Source organism: Sturnira hondurensis, unplaced genomic scaffold, assembly GCF_014824575.4.
Source record: "Sturnira hondurensis isolate 20B ecotype Veracruz unplaced genomic scaffold, ASM1482457v3 Scaffold0019835, whole genome shotgun sequence".
In the NCBI taxonomy this organism is placed as follows: Eukaryota; Metazoa; Chordata; class Mammalia; order Chiroptera; family Phyllostomidae; genus Sturnira; species Sturnira hondurensis.
The window spans coordinates 4,168,561-4,192,172 of NW_028092466.1; the positions used below are offsets into that span (position 1 = coordinate 4,168,561).

Consider the following 23,612-nt stretch of genomic DNA (forward strand, 5'->3'; position numbering starts at 1 on the left):
CGGGAATCAGAATAAAACACTCAGGCCCTCCTTGTTACTCTCTTAGAGATACTGACTGAACTCACGGGAAGCACAGCTACCTCTGTGGTGGAATACCCAGATGGGTGAGGTCCCGTCTGGGTAAGGCGACCAGCCAGTACTCTGCCCTCAGCCCAGGGTCTCCATCCCTCGGCCTCTCCAGGATGCTCCTGAGTGTCAGGGCATCTGCATCTGCCACCATTGCTCCAAACTTGCTTTCTTTCATGTCTCTCCCTTAATTTTTTCTTACCCCATGACTTACTGCGGAACATAGGCAATTCAGGCCTTTGTCAAAACCACAAAGGATACATTATTTCTTTGGCAGGTGCCCCCTACAGTAAATCATCTGGACACTTTCTGTTCTTCAATTAACTGCCTTCAAATATCCCATAGTAAATTAACAAAAGTGGTAATCCAGCAGTTCTGAATCTGGACTTTATTCTAGGAATAAATCAATGGAAGCCTTCTAGTTATCTAATATTGGAGAATTATTAAACCATGGTAATGCTATATGTGATAAATGTAAAGATGTTTTCATAGGTATTTATAATATCGATATAGTTGCAAAAGAGTATACATAATAAGATTTAAGTTAAAATATTTGTATATAGCTTTCAAATTTATATGTATGATTTTATATTGGAACATACAGAAGATCTAGAATAAAATCCACCAACAGTGAGTTTTCCCTGGTGGCATTATCAACAGTTTTGGTTTTCTTTTCTCTTTGTTCAAGAACAAGTGTTCATCTCAGTGATGTATTTTACTCATGTAGAAGCCAGACACCCAACTTCATCTCCAACCTCCCCAACCTGTTTTTAATATAAAATCTCAGCAATTTACAATGAAATACTGGTATTTCTCTGCTCTATTTAGGAAACGATATGTCCTTGCAGAAACGGGATGTGTTTTCATTTTCCTTTGGTTTGTCAAGGCTTTTTACCTTCTTCACATTGTGTAGCAACTCTTTTATATTTCTAGTTTTTTGCACTGTTATCTAATTTATCTCCCTTTTTGACTACATAAATTCATTCAAACACATTCTAAAGAGACGTATGGTGATACTGTTATCACTAAGCGTGTTTCTTTTTCTTCTGTGACATCTCGGAGGTTCTCTGAGCTGTGTGGACCTTGGGGAGCACCTACCCTTGTTGCTCCCTTACTTTTATTTTTTTTGGCTTATGAGGTTTGATTACAATGTGTGAACCTCATTTGGATTTTGATTTAAACAAACAAATGTATGTTTTAGTGCTCTTTATCTGTTAGAGTTGCTGCCTGGAGATTTTACAGATGAAATATGATGTTTGAGATTTGTTTCAGAATGTGGGCTGGGGCAGAGGTGGGAGGTGGAGACAGGAGATGAGGCCGGCCGTGGCCCACGGCGCCTGTGAAGTCGGGCCGACGCATCTGTGTGGGGCTCGCTGTGCTGCGCTTAGTGTCTGGGTTTGAAGTGGACGTAATAAAGGGTTTGTCTTTTGCAAGTGTGTCATTTCAGGATCAACCATGAGAAAATTATTTAATTTAGCCAAAGTTACCCTTGAAAGTTTTTTTAATAGACCATATAGTGATTTGTATATACAGTCCTGTTCAATAATGTACGTTATTATATACAATAATGTTAAAGTATAAAATAGAAACGTGTCACCATAAAAATAGGTGTAAGCACTGGAATCGCCCCCGGCTTGGTGATAGGCTCGTGTTGCGAGAGACGCGCTCAAATGGAGGCGGCTGTTTCTCACTGACTCGGGATTGTTGTCACGCTCCCGTTCTCACCTCTTTGGGCCAAACGTGTGATAGAATACAGACAAATTAAGTATGTGTTTGGTAGAGCTTTACTGTATTATTTATATTTCCCTGTGTCACTAATTATTCCAAAATAGGAATTTTAATTACTTTGTTATCCCATTTTATAAACATGCCAACTTTTAATTACCAAGACTTTTATGTAGCATGTTCACAGTTCCTCAATATTATACATATTTCACTTTTTTTATATGAATCACCTCTGTGACTATTTCCTAAAGTTGCTGACTTAAAAGCAATGCTTATTTTAGAAGCTTGCCACACTTTCTCATGTTGGGTTCTAGAAGGATTGACCCAGTTTGTACTTGAACCTGTAGTTCACACGAATGTCTGTTTCACCTAACTGCATTTCGTATTTTGAGAAATGTCCCTGCCGTTCTGCAAATTGCCAGCTGGGGTTTGAACATGTATTCCTTTGACTGTTATTAACGCCTGGCAGAATTTTGTGGAGAAGGTGCGAGGCTGACTCTGTGTTCTTCACAAGGACCTGGAGGAGCAGCTGGATGAGGAGGAAGGGGCTCGGCAGAAGCTGCAGCTGGAGAAGGTCACGGCCGAAGCGAAGATCAAGAAGATGGAAGAGGAGATTCTGCTTCTCGAGGACCAGAATTCCAAATTTATCAAAGTGAGAGAATATTTCCATTAATAAGTTAATTTTAGAATATGAAAATATTCATGTTGAGGCATTCATTGAAAGTGGCCTCAAACAAAAAGTTCTAAAAAAGATTCCAAGTTCATTAACCTTCTAAGTCTCTACCTGGATAGATTTCTAAAGACACAGTAACAATTTAATTTTTTTAACTCCACTAGATATCCTTGTAATCCTTTAGACTTTTAACTTGCTCGTTTTGTACATGCGGGTCATTCACTGATGACTTGCTCCCATCCGTTCGCGCATACATCCACTCAGCACTGGTTGTGGGAACCCGAAGGCCAGGCGGCTGGGCCAGGCTTGGGGGGTCGGCCCTGCGATGCGGGAGCCTTCCTGCCTCTTTGGCATGTGTGATCTGTTGGGGGAGGTGGCACCATCACATGTTAACTTGTTTTCTAAGTTATACCAAATCCTAGTTGTTACTGTGAGTGCCTTCTCTGAAGCAATTTTTTTTCTATTCAGGAAAAGAAACTCATGGAAGACCGCATTGCTGAGTGTTCCTCTCAGCTGGCTGAAGAGGAAGAAAAGTCAAAAAACTTGGCCAAAATCAGGAATAAACAAGAAGTGATGATCTCGGATTTAGAAGGTTAGTGTGTGGGGCTGGAAAAATTTAGGGATGGGACGTGTGAAATGTTTAGATTTTACTTTAATTAGAATGTGCAATAATAGAAAGTGTATGTGATTAGAAATAGTAAGAACCACATATTGGTTTATTTATTAACTTAGGTCTAGTCACCACATATAGCAATAAATTGTTCTCTAATCAGTTCCTTTTTGAATTAGGTCCTGTGGTAAAATGCGTTGCCCTTGGTGGGTATATTTGGAATCTAGGTTGTGTTTGAGTTTACAGGCCACTGGGCTTATGTGGGTTTAATCTAGAAAGTGCATCTAGGTTTCACTTCACGAGGGGGCCTGCTTACTGCCATAAAAACTGGCAGGGACAGGAGCAACTGCGGAGGGTAACAGTGTCCCACTCCAATGGCAAAAGTGAGGTCGGGAAGTCCTAGGAATTTTTGCAGAAGCCAAAATTATTGCTTTCTTCAAAAGAAAGAGAAAAGGGGGTGGACGTTGGAAAGCTCACGAAAAACCTTCCCTTCGACTGGCAGCTGCAGGTGGGGCTCGAGGCTCAAGAAGCCCGTGTAAGGCAGGTGTGCCTGTTCTCGCTCCTGTGTGATGAGCCTGTGATACTCGCTCTCGTCTTCCCAGCATCTCGGTTCCCACTGGAGAACACAAAAGCATGTGGTTCTGTGGCTGTGAGAAAGCATTTGATTGGAAGGGTCACTGGAGTTAATTAAAGAATCCCTGCAGAATTTTGGAGAGGGCCGGGGAAAGATGCATGACCCTCACTGCCCACACCCTGCCCTCTCCGCTCAGTGCTTGGAAACTGCGGTCTTGGCTCACACCAGAGACTCCCAGGGAAAGGGGAGTGGGGTGACAGGCCGTTGCCCACACTGCCCTGGCGTCTCCAGCCCTGGGCATAGTGATGGATGTGTCACGTGAAGGTTTCTGATTACTTCTCTCTACTAGTGTGGGCTCACTTCCCATGAAAGGGCATCCTTAGGATCCACCCAGTTTCTCCCTTAAAATACCCCCCTCCCACCAATTCATCTTGCCCTTGGTCTGATCCTAACGGGTTTTAAAAGACTTGAGTTATTGGTACAATGTTATCAACACAGTGACATGTTTTGAATAAAATGCTTATTTTCAACTTGAATCCATTTATATTCGGAGTTTGTTCATATGGCGTGTGATTCAGTACATTGAACATCTTGTGTCTTGCCTTAAAGAACGCTTAAAGAAGGAGGAAAAAACGCGTCAGGAACTGGAAAAGGCCAAAAGGAAACTGGACGGGGAGACAACCGACCTGCAGGACCAGATCGCCGAGCTCCAGGCACAGATCGACGAGCTGAAGACCCAGTTGGCCAAGAAGGAGGAGGAGCTGCAGGGCGCTCTGGCCAGGTCTGCTGCCCCGCACAGGCCCTTGTACTGGGCGCGTTACTGTGGGGTTTGTTTCCGAAGGGTGCCTCGTGTCCAGATGCAGACAAAACCCCAGGAGAGTGACCCCCAGTTTCCTTGTTGTTGAGTTAGACATATGACCCTAAAAACCCAGGAGTACATCATTTAAGTCGGGGCAGCAAGGAAATCTAACCTGTCCTCCATATTTACACTTAAAAATCATTAGTCATATCATGAAATCCTTGGAAATTCACAGCAGCAAAAGTGATTTTGCCATATCATTTTGGTTTCTGTACATTACAGATTTCGTTCAGTATGTTTGTTTTGTTTTGTTTTTAGTGTGAGGTTTTTTTGTAGTTGTTGTTTTTGTTTTTAGACAGGGGAAGAGAGAAAGAAAACAGGAGAGAAACATCAATGTGTGGTTTCCTCTCACGTGCCCCCTGCTGGGGACCTGGCCCACAGCTCAGGCATGTGTCCCGACTGGGAATCCAACTGGCAACCTTTTAGTTCACAGGCTGCCACTCAATCCACTGAGCCACACCAACCGGGGTAGATTTCAGTATATTTTTAAAAATTAGAGAAAATCACTTTTCAGAAATGGTATATATCCACCACGTACACTTAAAGCATTGAGTTGCTATTCAGTTCTAAATCATTCACTTTTAAAATGGAAATCATACAGCAAATACATTTATATCTAAAATTGTCATTTCTTTATGAAGAATGACTGGCTACATGGTCATAGGAATTATAGTTTATTATTATTACAATCAAAATCCCATGACAAATTTTTCTGTTCTCTATCACTGTTACTCTTACTTTGGCCAGATCTCTGCTTTTTCACTTGAGAGCTAGAATCAGAAATTCAAGTTCGCCACCGCTCACAGTCGTATCTGTCAGCTTCCCCTCCCTTGTTCGCAAACATCCCGACTTCCCAGTGAGAAAACGTCCCAGCCTTAAACCACACGCCAGCAGAAACATGCACTCTAGGAATATAAAGTGTAAGGTAGAAGGTTTGAAGGTGGCGTGTCTCTTTCTTTACTGTGCGTTCTAAAAACTCCTTTGAATCTGCTACTGTGCATAGACTAGAATGCTGCCATGAGCAGCGTTCTAATTTTAATACGCCTTAAGAGGGAATTTTTTTTATGTTCTAATCATGAGAGTGAGATTGTCCTACCTTTTAATGGAGATATTTAGCCCTTTGGAAAGGGGGCTGGGCTCGATTCTGATTCTGGCTTTGCCATACCAGCTTTCCGGCCTTCGCATCATCGCCTGCGTACCCTGTGCATAGCCAGCAGCCCTGTGCGGCGGCTCGGGCCACGGCAGAGGGTCTCCTTGTGGGGAGGTGCTCGGGCGCTGGCTCACCCACGACACGGGCCATCCACGCACCAGCTCTGAGCCCTTCCCATGCCTGTGTGTTTTAACAGGGGTGACGACGAAACACTCCATAAGAACAATGCACTTAAAGTCGTGCGAGAGTTGCAAGCCCAAATTGCGGAACTTCAGGAAGACTTCGAATCTGAGAAGGCTTCACGGAACAAGGCAGAAAAGCAGAAAAGGGACTTGAGCGAGGAACTGGAAGCTCTGAAAACAGAGCTGGAGGACACTCTGGACACCACCGCAGCTCAGCAGGAACTACGGTGAGTGAGGGGAAGGCGGCGTGTCACTGCCGAGCTCTCCCCCAAGGTCGCACAGGAATGCTCTGGCTGAGCTGCCCCTCTAAGACGTAGTGTGCTTACGTTCTCATTTTGAATATCCTCTCTCCATCCTGGAAATAATGGCAGGTAGAACAGTAACAAAATAGCAGTGATTGAAAACAAACCAGCCTAAGAGTGAGCGTGAACAGCAAAGCCACAGTCAGTGATGGACGTCTAGGGGGAAGGCAGGACAGATGCGTGCACGCCCCCCCACACAGAGGACCGGAGGAGTGCGTGGGGCAGACAAAGAAAGGGGGCACACGGGCAGCCAGGCATGTGCTGGCAACACCTATTGGTGTGAACGATGGTGAGCAGACAGATGGGGAGGGAGGTACACATTCATGGCGGTGAAGAGAAAGGTGAGGCACCCAGATGGAGGCACACTTGGCGGAGGCACGTGCTGTAACAGAGGAGCCAACAGCCAGGTGGAGGCAAGAAGAAGGTGACCAGCACAGTCAGGGGAGCACAGCTAGAGAGGTTTCATATGACCTTAGTGTGTCTGCCTGCAGAAAGTCACAGGAGAGCTACAGCAACGAGCGGTGAGCGGAGCAGGTACAGAGGCCAACCTGTGGCTCTTGCTGGCAAGTAGATAGGGTCCTCTTAGAAGCCACCACGTGTGATCTCCGGGGCTGCTGTCTCAGCCTCCTCTGGACTCCAGCTGCTGGGTATGTTAGTCCCGCCCAGGTTGCCTAGGCTGGTAGATTGAGCTGGCCATTTGCCCCTGCCAGCTGGTGCAGAGCGTGAGTGATGGGAAGGGTAGCCCGTCACTCTGAGATAGGTGACTGTGGTTAAAACAAGGACGAGGGGATCACTGATGAAGGCAGGTACGGTCCGAGAGGCAGGAAGTGATTTGGAGCAACGGGGGGGAAGCGCGTTGTGGTGGAAGCCTGTGCTCTCCCCCAGGAAGAAGGGCCGTGCTCGTCCAAGGGCCTGGGACACCGCCGTCACCCGGCCTGCAGAGGAGGCTGCCCTGAGACTGGTCAGATTGTGGGTGTCGGGAGCGGTCAGGGGTGAGGAGATGGGGGTGTGTCGGGGGCTCACCCACAGGTGCACAGTAGCAGCACTGCAGGAGGCACGTCCCCAGACAGCCCGTCTCGGCTGGAGCCCCTCTGGGCAGGCAGGGTGAGAGGCTTCCTGCCCCTCATCAGCAGACCACCTGCTTCCAGTCATTTTAAGTCCTGGCCTCTCTGAAACGTCTGCTTTTTTAAGACTTGGAAACCACCGAACTAGACTTGGTTGAAGTGTTTATTCTCAGGTGGTCTTCTGAACACAATGGAATAAAAGTTCTGGTCATTTCTTCCATCGAAGCACGGGTAGACTCCGATAGACGCTGCTCACTGGCTCTACCCCTCGGAGACTCACGAGTGCCTACAGCCCAGAGGTGGCAGGTCGTGCCCTCATGCTAGGCACCCAGGCCCCTACCCTGCACCGGTCCTTTCCTGAGTCACATAATTAGTATAAAAGTAACAGTCCTCAGCAAATCAGACAGTCCGCATTGGACTCACTCTTCAGTGGGTGAGTGAGCTCTCCTTAGGACTTAGGAGAAATATTGGGGAGGGCGGGGCCAGACCAGTGCCTGTCTTTCACCTCTGGTGCGTTATGGGTGAGCCAGGCTGGGCCCAGAGACTTGTGGCCAGTTCCTTCTGTCTGGCTACACGCACCCCAGAGCAAGCAGTCGCTCGGGCCCCTTCCTCTCGGCCCCCCGGGGCTGCCCCGCCGCTAGGAAAGGCGGGGCGTGTGCGCACTGTCCCGACCGGTTACTGACTCACGGTATAGAGTTAAAGCGTTTTCCAGAGTAGAGCGAGTTTGCCAGAGTTGTGCTTCAGGGTTATGGTAAAGGCGTAGTTGTTTAAATTCTTGATGTTACTGTAGCTCTTAGCAGGAGTGTTATTTACCTTCATGGTTTCCAACTTCATCATGCTCTGTGCTTAAAGATGGCGTTCAGATTGACAAATTTAAAGAGTGGCTTCTGGCTGGGGTGAAGTTTCTTCTAGTCAGTGAAATGATAGTAACTGGTTTTTCAAGTCCTATATATAATAAACAACAAAAGCATTGGAAAGCCAAATAAAATACTAATGTGATCGTCATACCCTATTTTAGTATATGTGCTACCGAAGCGAGCACTGATCTTCATACCCTAAAAGCACATTAGATAACACCTCAGTTTATCTCAGGACATTCAAAGTGTATGGTCTTGTACCTGCTATGTTCTCAATCAAATTCTAGAGACCCTTTCTGAACCAGACATGTGACCCTTCAACCTGCCTTCTAATTTTCCCGCCTCTCCTCCCAGCCGTAAACCATTTCTTGATGGAGTGGTGGGGGGGTGTTAGTTAGCTTCTGCTGTTTCCCACAAATGCTAAGAAAGGTGCCCACTTTTTGTCAGGGTGCAGTGTCCTGGCTGGTTTGGCCTCTAACCCCCTTCTGTCTTGAACGCCTCTCCGGGATTCACCCTTGTGCAGTTTTATGGAAGTGTCTGCTGGTGCTATCGCGGGCAATTTGGCATCCACGTTAACCAGCTCCTGGCCTGGAATGCGACCAGCCTGCCCAGAACAGTACGAAGCCCCATGGGATGCTCCACGGCCTCCCGACTGTGAGGTAGATGTGGCGTGGGAGCCGTGCTGGCTCTGGAAGGGTGCCCAGTACCGCAGTAACGGCGCCCCAGCCCGCCGCGCAGCACGCCAGATACTTGTCAAAGGAATTGATGTAATTGATTTTAAAAAGAAGCACTTTAAAAAATGTATTTTAATTTAATTAGTCATTCATTCTGAGTGCCTTTCTGTAAAACTGTCTCTCTAGTACAAAACGTGAACAAGAAGTGGCAGAGCTAAAGAAGGCTCTTGAGGAAGAAACCAAGAACCATGAAGCTCAGATCCAGGACATGAGACAGAGACACGCCACGGCCCTGGAGGAGCTCTCGGAGCAGCTGGAGCAGGCCAAGAGGGTAGTAGGGGCGCCATCGGTCAGGCCGCCATGCAGCCCGGTCCGTTCCCAGCCCCGCACAACAGCCCTGGGCCGGCGCAGAAACACCTCCTCAGCGGCCTTTCCAAAAGCACACTGCTGCTTTTTAAAGAGCCAGTGGATCCAGCCACCATCTCAGATCCCGTAGTCCTTCCCGATGCCTCCTTCCACTAGTATCCGCCTTCTCCTGGTGTCTTAGCTCCAAAACCTTGAACAGTTTGAAGGCTTTCTCTCACTCATCTGCTGCCAGCAAGTTGCCAAGCCCTGCCTGCCGGTGTTCCTTATTCCTGTCTCTCCCTCCCTGCCCCTCCCTCCCTGCCCCTCCCTCCCTGCCCCTCCCTGCCTCTGATCCCAGACCTCCATACACATTGTTGCCCCTCCCTGCCCCTCCCTGCCCCTCCCTGCCCCTGATCCCAGACCTCCATACACATTGTTGCCCCTCACTCCACTGTTCGCTCTTCTGTGTCTGAGACATGGGCTTTCCACTCGAATGAAACTTAATTCCATGTACCCTCAAAACCAAACCCTCCTCCTGCGGGGACCAGCACTCCTCCCCGACCCCGTGTCTCCCTGCCGTCCCTTTCCTCTTGCCATTGGCTCTTGCTCTTCCTCCCCCATCTTCCTCTTCTCTGCCTTGCTCATGCCACCTGTTCATTTACACAGTGACAGCAATAACAGTTGCTGAATGTTTACATTTGTATGTGTCGGTCACTGCTAAGCACCGTCAGAGTGCACAGCAGTCACGGGCAGTGCCTTAACCTCCGTTACAACCCAAGAGGTTAGTCTCTGCTATTCAAGGATGAGGAAACTGGGGCCCAGTGGTGTTAGGAAATTAAGCCGGGGTCCCACAGCAGTAAGTGGAAAGGCAGATTGAAGCCAGGCAGTGTGGCCGAAGAGCCCCATGTAACCCCCATCCCGTGTCCCGTGTCATCCCCCAGGTGGCCCCTGCAGGCACCCAGCCTACTGCGATTCCCTCCGCCCACACGCGCTGCTCACTCGTGTCATATACCACCTAAACCAACAAAACTCATCTCAGACGGGATGACATGAACAGTTACTCTTTGGACGGCATGTGTCCAGTTTGTCACCCCAGTCTGCACTGACAAGATAAATGACAGTGCAGTGAGCCCTAAATATCTGTGTCTACCACTCTGAGTAGTGTGTACACAGGTGTCCTTTCATAGAAACCCTCACACACAGAGTACAACAGATGTGTTCCTTCATGTGTTCATCCCACAGATGTTGGTTGCAGACTCACTATGTGTCAGGCACAACTGACGGGAATGAAAAAGCTACGCCTCTTATGGAGTGTTACACAAATACTATTTTCCCCTTCCCCCTCCTAGTTCAAAGCAAATCTGGAGAAGAACAAGCAGGGCCTGGAGACGGACAACAAGGAGCTGGCATGTGAGGTGAAGGTGCTGCAGCAGGTCAAGGCCGAGTCTGAGCACAAGAGGAAAAAACTGGACGCCCAGGTCCAGGAGCTCCACGCCAAGGTCTCAGAAGGAGACAGGCTCCGGGTGGAACTGGCTGAGAAAGCCAATAAGTTACAGGTAAGCCCAGAAAACCTTCATGCTGGACATATCCCACAGAGCGCATGCACAGACTACCCGACTCACCCCTCCGTGGCCGGAGGAGAGCCACAGCCCGTGCGCCTCAATGCCCAACACGTGCCCAGTGAGCACGTCCAGTATCGAGTCCCTGGGGTGCATCTCTATGCGTATTTCTGCAGTTAAAACAATGTCCTCGTAATAGATGAGTATTTATTGGTGAGGAGAGATGGACATTATGTGTTGCTGTCCTGAAAACAAATGACCAAACCGTGTTGTGTGGGAGACCCAGACTTAGCATGTGGTCCTACTCACAGCCCAGTGAAGGGCAAAGGTACCAGGCGGTGTCTTGAGGAACCGCGCAGCTTCCGGCGCCCCCTCATGGCGCAGGCAGTGGGGACAGACCCACCCCCCCACAGTGGGCGGTGCCAGCAGCAGCGGTTGTACCCGGGTTTGACCCAGGTTTGACCAGCTGGTCACAGGTGCCCTCCGCTGACAGACCAACACTCCAGCCTCCAGGAGGAAAGCGGGTGTTTGGCATAAACCGCAGTGTCCCCACAGGTGTGTTCTGTTGGGGACCCAGCCAGGGCCACCCCACACCTCAGAGATTCACTGGGCAGACCCAGGACTCGACTGTAGTCCTACGCCTGGTTTCCGGCCAGTACACCGTCTTACTGTTTAGGGAATGGCAGGAGGACTCCCAGCCGTCCTCTGTCCGCTCTTTTCTGTAGTGAGACAGTGTGTGTGGGTGCACAGACAGTTCTCACAACCCTGGGGCAGTGAGGCTCCTGGTGTTTATTCTCCCCTCCCCAGTCCTCACCTCGCCCCTGGGGAGCCTGGTAGATGAGGAGCGCGAGGCTCAAGGAAACTAAGCCGCTCACCCGCTCTGGTGACCCCTGGCAGGTCACAGGGCCAGAGTGGACGGCAGGAGGCGCATGGAGGCCAGAGCCCTTCCCCACCACTCTGTTGCCAAGGCTGATGGAGGGCGGGCTCCCCGAAGGACGTGGCTAAAATGAGTAGAAAGAGAAAGGCAGTTCGCCTGAGTAACACGTTTAGATGTGCCCTCCGTGTGCCCTCTTTTGCTAATAGGGCTGCAGGACAGACTAGAACAAAGGGGACTCTGCTGTCCCTTCTGAGTCCCTCTACTTCTTTCTTATTCCCACTTCCTCGCAAAAACTCGGTAACGGGTCTTATTATACCACGGGGATTTTAAAGGGGATGTGAGGGCAGTATTTTAGAGTTATTAATTGGGGAAAAAGAAAAAATATTTTTACCACATTATTATAAAATTTGACCATGAGAAATAGCTAAATATTTGTGATAAATATATAACATCAGGTTTAAATTTTTTTTATTAAAGTATAGTTAGCATACAATATTATATACTAGTTTCTACATTAGTGATTCTACATTTAATATTCCTTGTGGTGTGATCACCACACTAGCCAGGCAGAGTTATCACAATCTTACTGACTGTATTCCCTGAGTTAACAACAGATTTTTTTAATTTTAAAAAGAACTTTGGACTGTGACTATGAGAGTTTAAATTTTGAATTTCTATAATAAAATGTTCAAGTTGTATAAGAATATGAATTATATTTGTCCTTGTCCCCACCCTGCCAGAGCCCGTGGTTACTGCATCTTAGTGTGGAAAGGGGTCAGAATTGCACACAGAGTGCTTAGCTTAGCGCCTCTCTCCACTGGCCAGCAGCTGGAGAGCCTTTGGTATCGCGATAAAAAACAAGTCAGTGAACTGGTTCGAACCCCCTCCGCCTATGGGCTCCACAGTTTTCAACTCCCCCTCCTTTCGTCCTCTCGGCAGGCTGTTCCTCTGTCTGTGGTGGCTGGTGCAGGGCCTGCTTACTTGGGTGCCGTTGGGAGGCGACCCACTCTTGGTGATGAAAGCTCAGTCAAGTTTGGCAGTTTCAAGTTCGCCCTGTCCTCCCTGCAGTACTGCGCTTTTTATATTCATTTAAGAGTGCTGATCTGGACCCTTTTATCTGCTTACTGGTTCATTGAATTTAATCTTTTACTCTTCCTTGCAGAATGAATTGGATAATGTCTCAACTCTTCTGGAAGAAGCAGAGAAGAAGGGCATTAAATTTGCTAAGGATGCAGCTGGTCTTGAGTCTCAACTACAGGATACACAGGTATCGTGTGGGGGCGTGAGGGGCCTTTGATAGTAACTCTGCCATTTCTGTAGTTGACACACTGGTGAAACATAGTAGCCCCAGAACGGCCTTTTTACCACCTCCTTCTGGTTTTGTGCTGCGCACTTAGGTGGAGCCACCTGCACTGTAAGCAGCCTTGATACTCAGGAAGTGTCTGAGGTTCTCGTGTCTCACAGGCAGGTGGGGCCTGGGAAGCAGGTCCTGCTGGCACCAGCGGCAGTCCTGCCATTTGCCACGTACGAATATTGCTGGCCACTTTTTAAAAAGATTTTATATATTTATTTTTAGACAGAGTTAAGGGAAGGGAGGGAGAAACAGGAAGAGAGAAGTATTGATATGAGAGAGACAGTAATCAGTTGTCTCTCGTACAAACCCTTACCAAGGACCTGGCCCGCATGCCAGGCATGTGCCCTGACCAGGAATCAAACCGGTGACATTTCACTTTACGGGACAACACACCGGGCAGGGTTTGCTGGCCGTTTTCATTGAGATTTTGTGGTTAAAGTTTCATTACACTGACCTAGGAGAAACAGCCCATTTTGTAAAAGGGTGGGTTGAAGCTCACTTATCATAACCTTTTAAATTAAGCCTTGTGTTGAATTATTTGTTAGGGCTGTTTTTAAGTAGGATGGAAGTTAGGTTAATGACTATTATAATATGAAAATAATGTAGCAACTTTCTTGGAGTTCTACATCTTATTTTTGTTAAGTTTGCAAACTTAAAATGGATGCATATTTGTCAGATTCAGGGCTCAGTGCTGGGGATACAGATTAAAAAATCTCAAACAGAAACTGCAATAAGCAGGTAACTGAGAACAAGTCCATTGTAACTGGGTCTCACACTATGACGGGCACATTCTGGTGAGTGAGATTAGAGACGAAGGGCCACATCACAGAGAGCTCCAGGCGTGTGCCTTTGAAAATTTTAAGTCTGAGCATAATGGGAAAGACATACTTGCATTTACATTGTAGAAAAATTCCTCTGGCAGAAAGTGTAATGGAGAAACAAAGGAGAGTTTGCCCAGCATGGGACGTAACCCTTGTGAGCAATGCCATGCGCCTGAACGGAGGGCAGGGGCAAGGCAGAGGCAGGGCGGGACTCCGGGAGGGAGGAGCTGCAGGCCAGGGGGGCGTCTGGGCCCCTCACAGGTTCCTGGCCTGGGCCCTGGGTGGTGAGACAGCACTGCCGTTCCTCCTGAATGAGTTTAAAGCATATCTGTGTTGAGAGCTCTTATAACATTATCATGTGTGCTTTAAAATCATTTGTTTATTAGTATCCCTAGATAGTTCTCATACACTGAGGCTCTCTGTTCTCTATGACATGATTTTTTTTAATGGAGATGTTTTGTTTCGGTGGTTAACCTAAGTATGATCTCGTGTCAAAATAAACAGGAGCTTCTTCAGGAGGAAACACGCCAAAAGCTGAACCTGAGCAGTCGGATTCGGCAGCTGGAGGAAGAGAAGAACAGCCTTCAGGAGCAGCAGGAGGAGGAGGAGGAGGCCAGGAAGAACCTGGAAAAGCAAGTGCTGGCACTGCAGGCCCAGGTGTGTCCCCTTAGGGCCCGTGGTGGCCCAGAAGTGTGACTGCGCACCTCGTGTCCCCGCCATACTGGATTGCCTCGACTCGGTCTGGCACAGTCGATGAGGCTGCACTAAGCGAAGCCCATGAGGTGTTTTCTCTTTGACCCAGCCAAGTGCTGATGCTTGACTGGTTCTACTGTTGGAGGCATTTGAAACAAAGATGCGGGCCTGGGCCATCTGTGTAAGGCTTTTTAATCCAATCATCATTTTATAGATTAATTGCTAAGAAATTGAGGTGCAGTCTAAGATTGATTTTCTCAAAAATCACATAGTACTGATTTATGTTATTTCTTCTCACGGAATGTTGAAAACAATTTTTTTTTCTCTTCTTCTCAAATGCCAGAACCAGTTGGGTTCTTCAATACTGATCTTTTCTTCTTTACTTAAAACCTAGTTGACTGATACAAAGAAGAAAGTAGATGATGACTTGGGAACAATTGAAAGTTTGGAGGAGGCCAAAAAGAAGCTGCTGAAAGACATGGAGGCATTGAGCCAGCGCCTGGAGGAAAAGGCTTTGGCCTATGACAAGCTGGAGAAGACCAAGAACCGCCTGCAGCAGGAGCTGGACGACCTGATGGTGGACCTGGACCATCAGCGCCAGATCGTCTCCAACCTGGAGAAGAAGCAGAAGAAGTTCGATCAGGTAGGGTCTTGCACTGCATTTGTGCCCTTAGGCTCCAGGACCAGTGCCTTTTGTTGTTTCCTCCTGGCAAAGCTCTCAGTTTTATTTTAGTTTAAAATGCTTTCATATTTAAAAGCAATACCCATTTACAGCAAAATGGGGAGAATAAGTGGAAAAGCAAAAGGAAATAAGTGAACACTCATGATCTTCTAGCAGTATTCTTAGCAGTGAGTCGGACATATAATGAATAAGAAGAGTTTACTTTTAAAATTCTTTTCAATGTTTCCCCATGCTGTTTCGTGTAGCTGTTAGCAGAAGAGAAGAACATCTCTGCTCGCTACGCAGAGGAGCGAGACCGCGCAGAAGCAGAGGCCAGAGAGAAGGAGACCAAAGCCCTGTCGCTGGCCCGGGCCCTCGAGGAGGCACTGGAGGCCAAGGAGGAGTTCGAGAGGCAGACCAAGCAGCTGCGAACAGACATGGAGGACCTGATGAGCTCCAAGGATGACGTGGGGAAGAACGTGAGTGTGCCCAGTGGCAGGTCCCTTCAGGGGTGCAGGCAGTGCCTTCAGCACCAGATGGATCAGGGGACGCCTAGCCCGACAGCAGCATTGTCTGGGAGCATTCGGCCTGTGTGTAAACGTGGGGTTGAAGTCTTCTGGAGTAAACCAGCTGGGTCTCTGCAGTCTGTTCTCAGCGAGGGGCTCTGGGAGCAGCACCTGCAGGTGGGGACGGTTTGTCTCTCTCGCTTTCACGAGCCTCCTGGCCCTAACGCGCATCTGGCAGGGGACCTGCAGGTGAAGGAGTTCCTTGTTCCTGAGTCGGCAGGTCCTTACCAAACATAAGCACTGAAAGGTCCCTCAGATAGAGGAGTGGGGTCTGTCCCCAGCACGGAGAGGAGTGACTGGGGGGCTGCCATTCCCTCTGACCTCGGACTTCCTGGTGAGACCCCACTGTTTTCTCTGAAGATTCCAGATGCTCTGGGGACTTACAGCATCTGGAAATTCCTGTGATACTGTTTATCCTTCCACCGCATACATACACCTCAAGAGCCGCGATGGTTTTTATTTACCCTGCACCCTCCCTTAGAGTATAATGTGTGGATCAGTGAAGCAAGCCCAGGACTAGCAATCAAAAACGGGTTCAGACTTGGCTATTCTACCAGCTTCCGTCCGGACCAGGAGAAGCCACTTAACCTCCCTAAGCCCGAGTTTCTCATCTGTCAAATGGGCGTTATACTTGCCCGATTTCATGAGGCTCCTGCAGATGCGCTTTGAAAAGCACAGGGTCCTCTATGAAGGAAGTCTCGTTTTCATGAGACGTGGACCCTGCAGCCACATCGTAAGGGAAAGGAAACTCCTTTCTCTGGGTCTTTCCTACAAACTCTTGCCCGGGGGACCAGCGCTGTGGATGAGGAACGGCCCCCTAGGGCAGAGGTGGCTGTGATCACATAGTAAAGTGTAGAGCGAGGACTCCAAACTCGATTCCTTTTTCTTGTTCCATGTTCGTTTTCTCTAGAATAACTGACAGTGGTACATTTATTCCACAAACATTTCTTTTGTGCCTGTGAAGTGCCAGATACTGCTAAGAGTCAGAGGCCCCCCACCCCACCTGCTCATATGGTCTTCTCCTGCCTGTCCCTGGGAACTGACGTAGCCGCGAACCTCAAAGGGATACACGGCTGCACCTGCGCACACCCGTCTGAGGGTCCTCTTGGGAATCAGAGGGGACGTGAGGCGGGAGCACTTGGCCCAGAGAACTAGGCGAATGTTTGTGGTGGGGATCTTGGTCCAGAGAAAGGTCAGGCCTCTTTTATCTGTCTGTACCCTGCTTCCCAGGCCTAACACACCCTAGTATTTAAGCTTCCAGTTGGGCATTTTCAGTACAAATAATCTTTCCACAGCAAGAAAGGATGCGCTACAGTGCCTGTTACAGACAGCAGGCAAGCGCCAGCCAGTGGACAGTCTCTCTGACTCCACACTCTTTTCACTGTTCTTAGGCGTTTAAAGATTTCCCTGCGTCAGGCCACCAGAATTGGTTGCTTGCAGAGCCCATGTGAATGACGAGAGGGAACTGTCGTTGAAGGGGCAGCCTCTGCAGAGAGCACTAGCAGCCGCCATGGGAGGGAAGGGAAGCATGTGAGCGGGTGTCAGAAACCTGGGCTGGGCTGAGCGCGTCCAGCGGGCTGTGCGGGGCCTGTGCGGGGCCTGTGCAGTAGGAGACTGCGTCCTTGCTGGGCTCAGCTGAGGGTCCACTCTCTCCCGGTGCTTTCTGTGGTTTAGGTTCATGAACTTGAAAAGTCTAAACGGGCCCTAGAGCAGCAAGTAGAGGAAATGAGGACCCAGCTAGAAGAGCTGGAAGATGAACTTCAGGCAACAGAAGATGCTAAGCTTCGCCTGGAGGTCAACATGCAGGCCATGAAGGCCCAGTTTGAGAGAGATTTGCAAACCAGAGATGAGCAGAATGAAGAAAAAAAGCGGCTGCTGATTAAACAGGTGGGTTGGGGGGTGCGGCCTCCAGAGGGAGAGCCGTTCGCTCTCAAAGCCCGTTCAGGGTCAGTAGCCCGTTCGTTCACGTTAGAAACATGAACCGAAGTAAAGTTAGTGTGTTTGGTCACTTAGTAATTTTATTCTGACAATTTAATGTAGTTGGTTTGATTTCCTATTTCCCAGACAATAGCATTGCTGCTCCCAAGACAGGATAGCCATCAGCTGAAAAGCCCTCGGTGTGTAGTCAGGTTCCAGTTCTGTGAGTTCTGAAAGTGTAGGGAGGGAAAGAATCAAAATGCCCGGCACGTGACCGAGCACACGTCTGAAGTTCAGATCCATGTCCTCATTAAAATACTTTTTGAAGGAGAAAAAAGATATTCATATTGTTTTATCTTAAAAAGTTGCTAGGCACTTATGATTTGTATTATTTCCTAAATGTATGCTAAACTTCTAAAAGTTTACTTTCAGATATTTTCGTGGAAATTGTGACACTCCTTGGAGTCCATGGTATCCACCTTAGGTTATTTAATTTTTTAATTTTCATTCCACTGATGTTTATTGTTTTGGTCATTTAGTGCTAGATAATAAACGACCTCAAGTTCAATGGCTTACAGCACTACCTGTTCAGTCACAGCTTCTGTGGGCCAGGAACCCTGAACTGACTCAGCGGGGAGCGCCATCAGAAGGCCTGGCAGGGCAGGGGGGCCTCGTCCAGCTGGCCCACCCACATGGTGTTGGCCGCAGACCTCAGCACCTCGCCCCGTGGGCCTCTCCAGGCTGCTTGAGTGTCCCTGGAGAGGGTCCCCTGGAGGGAGCTTCCCCAACAAGCTTCCCTGTGTCTGTCAGTTTTGTTGGTCACCAGAACATGAGCTTGAAATCAGGACTCTGCCTTCTTAGTTACCCTTATAGTAGTCGGTGGAAATGGTGTGTACCAGGTCGTGTTTTTTAGCCATCTCTCTGAACAATATTCAGCTACTGTGGATTTCTGTTAATAATAACAACTGCTTGTGAGCAGAGAGTGCCTGTGCAGAGCCATCAGAGCCATCGTGTGACAGTGGGCTTCCCGTTCTCTACAAGGGGATCCCTGGGTCTAACCAGACCTGACCCAGTGCTGTCCATTAGGTGCGGGAGCTCGAGGCGGAGCTGGAGGACGAGCGGAAACAGCGGGCACTTGCTGTTGCTTCCAAGAAGAAAATGGAAATAGACTTGAAGGACCTAGAAGCTCAAATTGAGGCTGCAAACAAAGCCAGGGATGAAGTAATCAAGCAGCTTCGAAAGCTTCAGGTATGTGCAGCCAACCGTCAGTCTTTGGTGGCATCATCTGGCCCTGCTGAGAGCGAGCATGATGGGAGCCATGGGCCTGGGGGGGAGCTCTGTGAAGCCCCTCACCCGCCGTCGTGGCAGCGTGGCCGTGGGCTGTGGCAGCAGGCCACAAAGCTGGCACACGCCCTTGGCATGGACAGTCAGAGCCGGGGTGGAGTCTGCCAGCGGGAACGTGCACTTCAGGCTCTGAACAGCTGCACGTGGTGCATACATAACTAGTGCAGTCACTTGAGCCACCAGAGCAGAAGGCGGTGTTGACGCCCCTTTTATTGCCATGAGCTTTAGTACTCTTCTCAGTCTGATTTAATCATCACTTTTGCTACTTTTGTCACTCTCACAATGACAAAAAGGAATTTCTATGAAAATGTCCTACTCGGCAGGATGGAATGGGCTTTCTCATAACTTCTCTGGGGTGGTATTTGTCAGTCGCGACAAAAGCTGTAGAACAATTCCATCCCTTTGACCTCGGTGATTCCACATCTCCGGAATTTATTCTAACAAAATATAAAGATGGGAAGAAATATTCACACACCAAGATCACAGCTGACATGTTATTTCTGATAGCAGAAATGGAAACCACCTAAATGTAAGGGGACTGACAACCATTTAACCTTACAGAGGCCACACTCAAAAAAATACAGCGGAGGTCTTGTGTATCACACACCCTTACAAAACACCAGTTATAACCAAACTGCTTAAACGTTAAGGCTTAACGTTAGTCACTACATACACGCAGCTGGTCATGACCTTGAACCTATGCACCTAATATATGTAACAATGTTTAAGAAAAGAGTTTGTATCTCTCGGATCAGGTGGGACCTCCTTGGGGTTAAATGATGGAGATGCGTATGCAGTGACAGCAGGCCTTCAACGAGGGTGGAAGTCGCCATGTGGGACAATTGCATTTATAACCCTGCACACATGTCTGTGTGCTGGGTTTGTGCATATGGACACACAGATACACATACTTAGAAAAAGTTGTCAGGGGGTCCAACCTTTTGGTGTCTCTGGGCCACACTGGAAGAAGAGTTGTCTTGGGCCACCCATTAATACACAAACACTAACAAAAACTGATCAGCAAAGGAAAGGTTTTAAATAAATTTATGATTTTGTGTTGGGCTGCATACATAGCCACCCTGGGCCGCAGGTTGGACACCCCTGATAGGGGAAGTCATCCCCGGATGTAGGTTTATGAGTAACTGGTTTGCTTGTACATTTTTTAAAAAGCTAAGTACAAAGGTGTTTATTTTTAATAGCTAATTACAAAGGTTATTAAGTTAAATTACAAAGAATATCAATAACATTTATTTAATAGCTTTATTGAGATATAATTCACATACCATACAATTTACCTATTTACAGTGTTTTGTGTTTTTTAGTAAATTCATAGTAGTTTCCAACTGTCACCACTAATTCTGAACATTTTGGTTCCCTCTGAAAGAAACCCTCGACCCATTAGCCGTCACTCCACACCCTCTGCCACATCCAGAACTAACCGCCCACTACCCTGCTTTCTGTCTCTGTAGACTGGCCTCTGCTGGGTATTCGGTATACGCGACACCATACAATGCGTGGGTTTTGTGGCTGGCTTCTTTTACATGGCATGTTTTCAAGGTTCATCCGTGTTGTAGCATGAATAAGTATTTTGTTCCTTTCTATTACCAAATACTATTTATTCTATCGTATAGATATTTGTACCACATTTTATTAATCCATCAGTCAGTGGACACTTGGATTACTTCAACTTTTTGGCCACTATGATAATGCTGCTATGAACATTCATTCACGTGTCTGTGTGGACCTGTGCTTTCGGTTTTCTTAGGTATATATCTAGGACTGGAATTGCTAAATCAGAAGGTAACTTCTGTTTTAAGGAACTGACCTGACAAACCTTTGCACAGTGACTGTGCCACGGAGACACTCCCACTGGCTGTGTGTGAGGCTCCAGTCTCTCCACACCCACACCGGCACTTCCCGCGCCTGCCCTCCCACGGCAGCCCTCCCGCCGGCGTGGGGTGGCTCCTCACGGTGCCTTTGATCTGCATTTCCCTAACAGCTGAGGCTGCCCACCCTCTCTTCTCTTGCTCATGGGCCATTATCTTATCTGGAAAAATGTCTTTGAATCTTCTCGTCTTTTTGAGTTGTTTTTAATAATTGAGTTGTAACATTTCTGAATAAATGTTGAATGTTTCATAAGATACATGACTTTCAGATATTTTCTTCCATTCTCTGTATTGTCTGTTCACTCACTCAGTGATATTATTTATAGCGCAAGTTTTTAATTTTGATGGAATCCATTTTCTTTTGTTCCTTGTGCCTTTTTAAATTATATCTATGAAACCACTGCCTAATCCAAGGTCATAAAGACTTTTTGCTGTGTTTTCTCCTGTTTTGTACTTTACTCTTTTTTTTGCCCTCATGTAAGAATATGGATTTTGTTTTGTTTTGTTTTTAATTTATTTTAGAGAGGAAGTGGAGGAGAGAGAAACACTGGCTCCTGTATGCACTCCGACAGGATCAAACCTCAGATTTTTGGTGCTTGGGACAGTGTCCCAAGCCCCCTGGCCAGGGCTATTTTGCTCTTTTATAAACTTCATTTTGAATTAATATGTTATATGGTTTTATGTATGAACTCAACTTTATTCTTTTGGGTGTGGATATCCAGCTGTCCCGGAACCATTTGTTTAAAGACTGTTCTTTGCCCCATTGAATTGCACATATCCCTTTGATCTGGGTGTCTGTCCTGTGCAAGCACCACACGGTCTTACCATAGCTTCACAATTTTGAAGTCAGGAGTGTGACTTCCACTTTGTCCTTTTCGAAGACTGTTCAACTGTCCAGTTCCTTTGCCATTCCGTATGAATTTTGCCAATTGCTGCACAGGAAAATAAATAAAACTTAAAAAGCCAGCTCAGGTTTTGATGTTGTGTTGACTCAATGGATCAGTTCGGAGAGTGTTGCCACCTTCATAATTTTGTCTTGCAGTCTGCGACCACAACCATCTTCCCATTTGTTTAGCTATTCTTTAACTTTTGTCAGCAATGTTTTATAGTTTTTGTGCACAAGTCTTACACTTCTTTAGCTAAATTGATGCCTAAGTATTTTATTCTTTTGGTGCTATTTTAAGTATATTCACTTTTCCTAATTTTTAGAATGTTTATAATTAGTGTACAAAAATACAACTGATTCTTTTCTATTGGTCTTGTATTCTGAAAACTTCCTGAACTCATTTATTCATTCTAGTTTTTCTTTGGGGTGGGTGTATGAATTCCTTAAGATTTTCTGTGTACAAGACCGTACCATCTACAGGTTGAGCGGGTTTTCTTCCTTTCCACTATGGGGGGCTTTTGTATCTCTGTCTTGCTCTAACTGCTGCTTTGACCAGAACCTCCGTCCATGCTGAATGAGAGGGGCAGGGGCAGGCACACACCCCTGTCTTGCAGCTGCTGTTAAGAGGGAAGCAGGTGGTCTCTAGCGGTTACGTGTAATAGTCATCGGGTTTTCGTGGATGTCCTTTCTCAGTTGAGGAAGTTTCTATTCAGCTGATCGTTTTTATAATGAAAGGGTGTTAGACTTTCTCAAATACTACTTCTGAATGTTGAGATGTTTATCTGGTTACATTAATTCATTTTTGCTGTCAAACCAATGTTGCATTGCTCATGTAAATCTCAGTTGGATGCTGGGATGTAGTGAAGTATAAATATACATGGTGTACAATTTCTTATATGTTGCTACATTTAGTTTGCTTCTATTTTGTTGCAGATTTTTGCACATATATTCATAAGAGGTATTGACTTGAAAGTCTTCTAGTGACATCTTTGTTATTTCTGTATACTTATATATTTATAATAAATGTATATTACTTTTATAATCTGGAAAAACATGTTTTAAAACTACCTCAAGACATTGTTCCTATTTATCTTTAGGCTCAGATGAAGGATTACCAGCGTGAACTAGAAGAAGCTCGTGCATCCCGGGATGAGATTTTTGCTCAATCCAAAGAGAGTGAAAAGAAATTAAAGAGTCTGGAAGCAGAAATCCTTCAGTTGCAGGAGGTTTGTTTGTTTGCTGCTTATTCATCTGTTTATTCAAAAATAGTTGCCCTTGCAGTTTCTCCCAGAGCAGATAACTATGTCTAAATATCTTTGTAGCCTTGTGAAATTTAACTATCTATTTTTAATGTTACTGGACCACCTTATTGCTTCAGTTCAGCAAAGTGGTTACACTTTGACGCTTCTCATATATATGCCTCTGCCTGGCCAAAGGCAGGGGAGCTGATTAGTGACTTCTCGAGCCACTTTCCAGGCTTATTCCATGTGTGAAGAAAGGAGTGATCGTTGTTTGTTTACTGCTGGTTAGCATCAGAATCACTTACCTCAGAACTCTGACCAAAGTGATACATAAGATTGCCTTGTTGTACGCAGAAGCGCACTATGTGTGATACTTACATGGAGAGAAGTTATATTTCATTGCATTTCTAAGTGAATCACCTTGCAATCCAACAATTCTTTAATGAATCTTTGGTAAGTTCTCCTGGGAAGGGGCTGATGAAGAGTTCCATATGGTATGGGGTTGGTTATGTCAATGCTAGGCACACTGGAATACATGTGTACATTTCCTTTGTAAAGGTCACTGGGGTATCAAAGAACAGCACATATTTAAGGTATACATAAACTTCTATCTATGTAAATGAAAGACTATCAGATTTATTTGAACCTGGAAAGATACGGCATTTGAACCTGGAAAGATACGGCAACTTAAGTTGAAATGCTACCAGTTAATATGAAAAAACTCCT

The 23,612-nt window shown here is 46.8% G+C and overlaps 1 protein-coding gene across 2 annotated transcripts in view; it reads left to right on the forward strand.

Moving 5' to 3' along the window:
- MYH10 (myosin heavy chain 10) overlaps nucleotides 1-23,612 on the forward strand; it is a 144,134-nt gene that overhangs the window by 111,886 nt on the left and 8,636 nt on the right. For both annotated transcript variants that reach the window (XM_037028367.1, XM_037028366.1), the window contains 13 exons: nucleotides 2,306-2,443; nucleotides 2,933-3,056; nucleotides 4,258-4,429; nucleotides 5,854-6,066; nucleotides 8,923-9,067; nucleotides 10,431-10,637; nucleotides 12,680-12,784; nucleotides 14,197-14,349; nucleotides 14,780-15,028; nucleotides 15,313-15,525; nucleotides 17,287-17,499; nucleotides 18,616-18,777; nucleotides 22,743-22,871. In XM_037028367.1, the coding sequence (XP_036884262.1) occupies nucleotides 2,306-2,443; nucleotides 2,933-3,056; nucleotides 4,258-4,429; nucleotides 5,854-6,066; nucleotides 8,923-9,067; nucleotides 10,431-10,637; nucleotides 12,680-12,784; nucleotides 14,197-14,349; nucleotides 14,780-15,028; nucleotides 15,313-15,525; nucleotides 17,287-17,499; nucleotides 18,616-18,777; nucleotides 22,743-22,871 (2,223 nt within the window). The remainder of the gene's footprint in view (nucleotides 1-2,305; nucleotides 2,444-2,932; nucleotides 3,057-4,257; nucleotides 4,430-5,853; nucleotides 6,067-8,922; nucleotides 9,068-10,430; nucleotides 10,638-12,679; nucleotides 12,785-14,196; nucleotides 14,350-14,779; nucleotides 15,029-15,312; nucleotides 15,526-17,286; nucleotides 17,500-18,615; nucleotides 18,778-22,742; nucleotides 22,872-23,612) is intronic.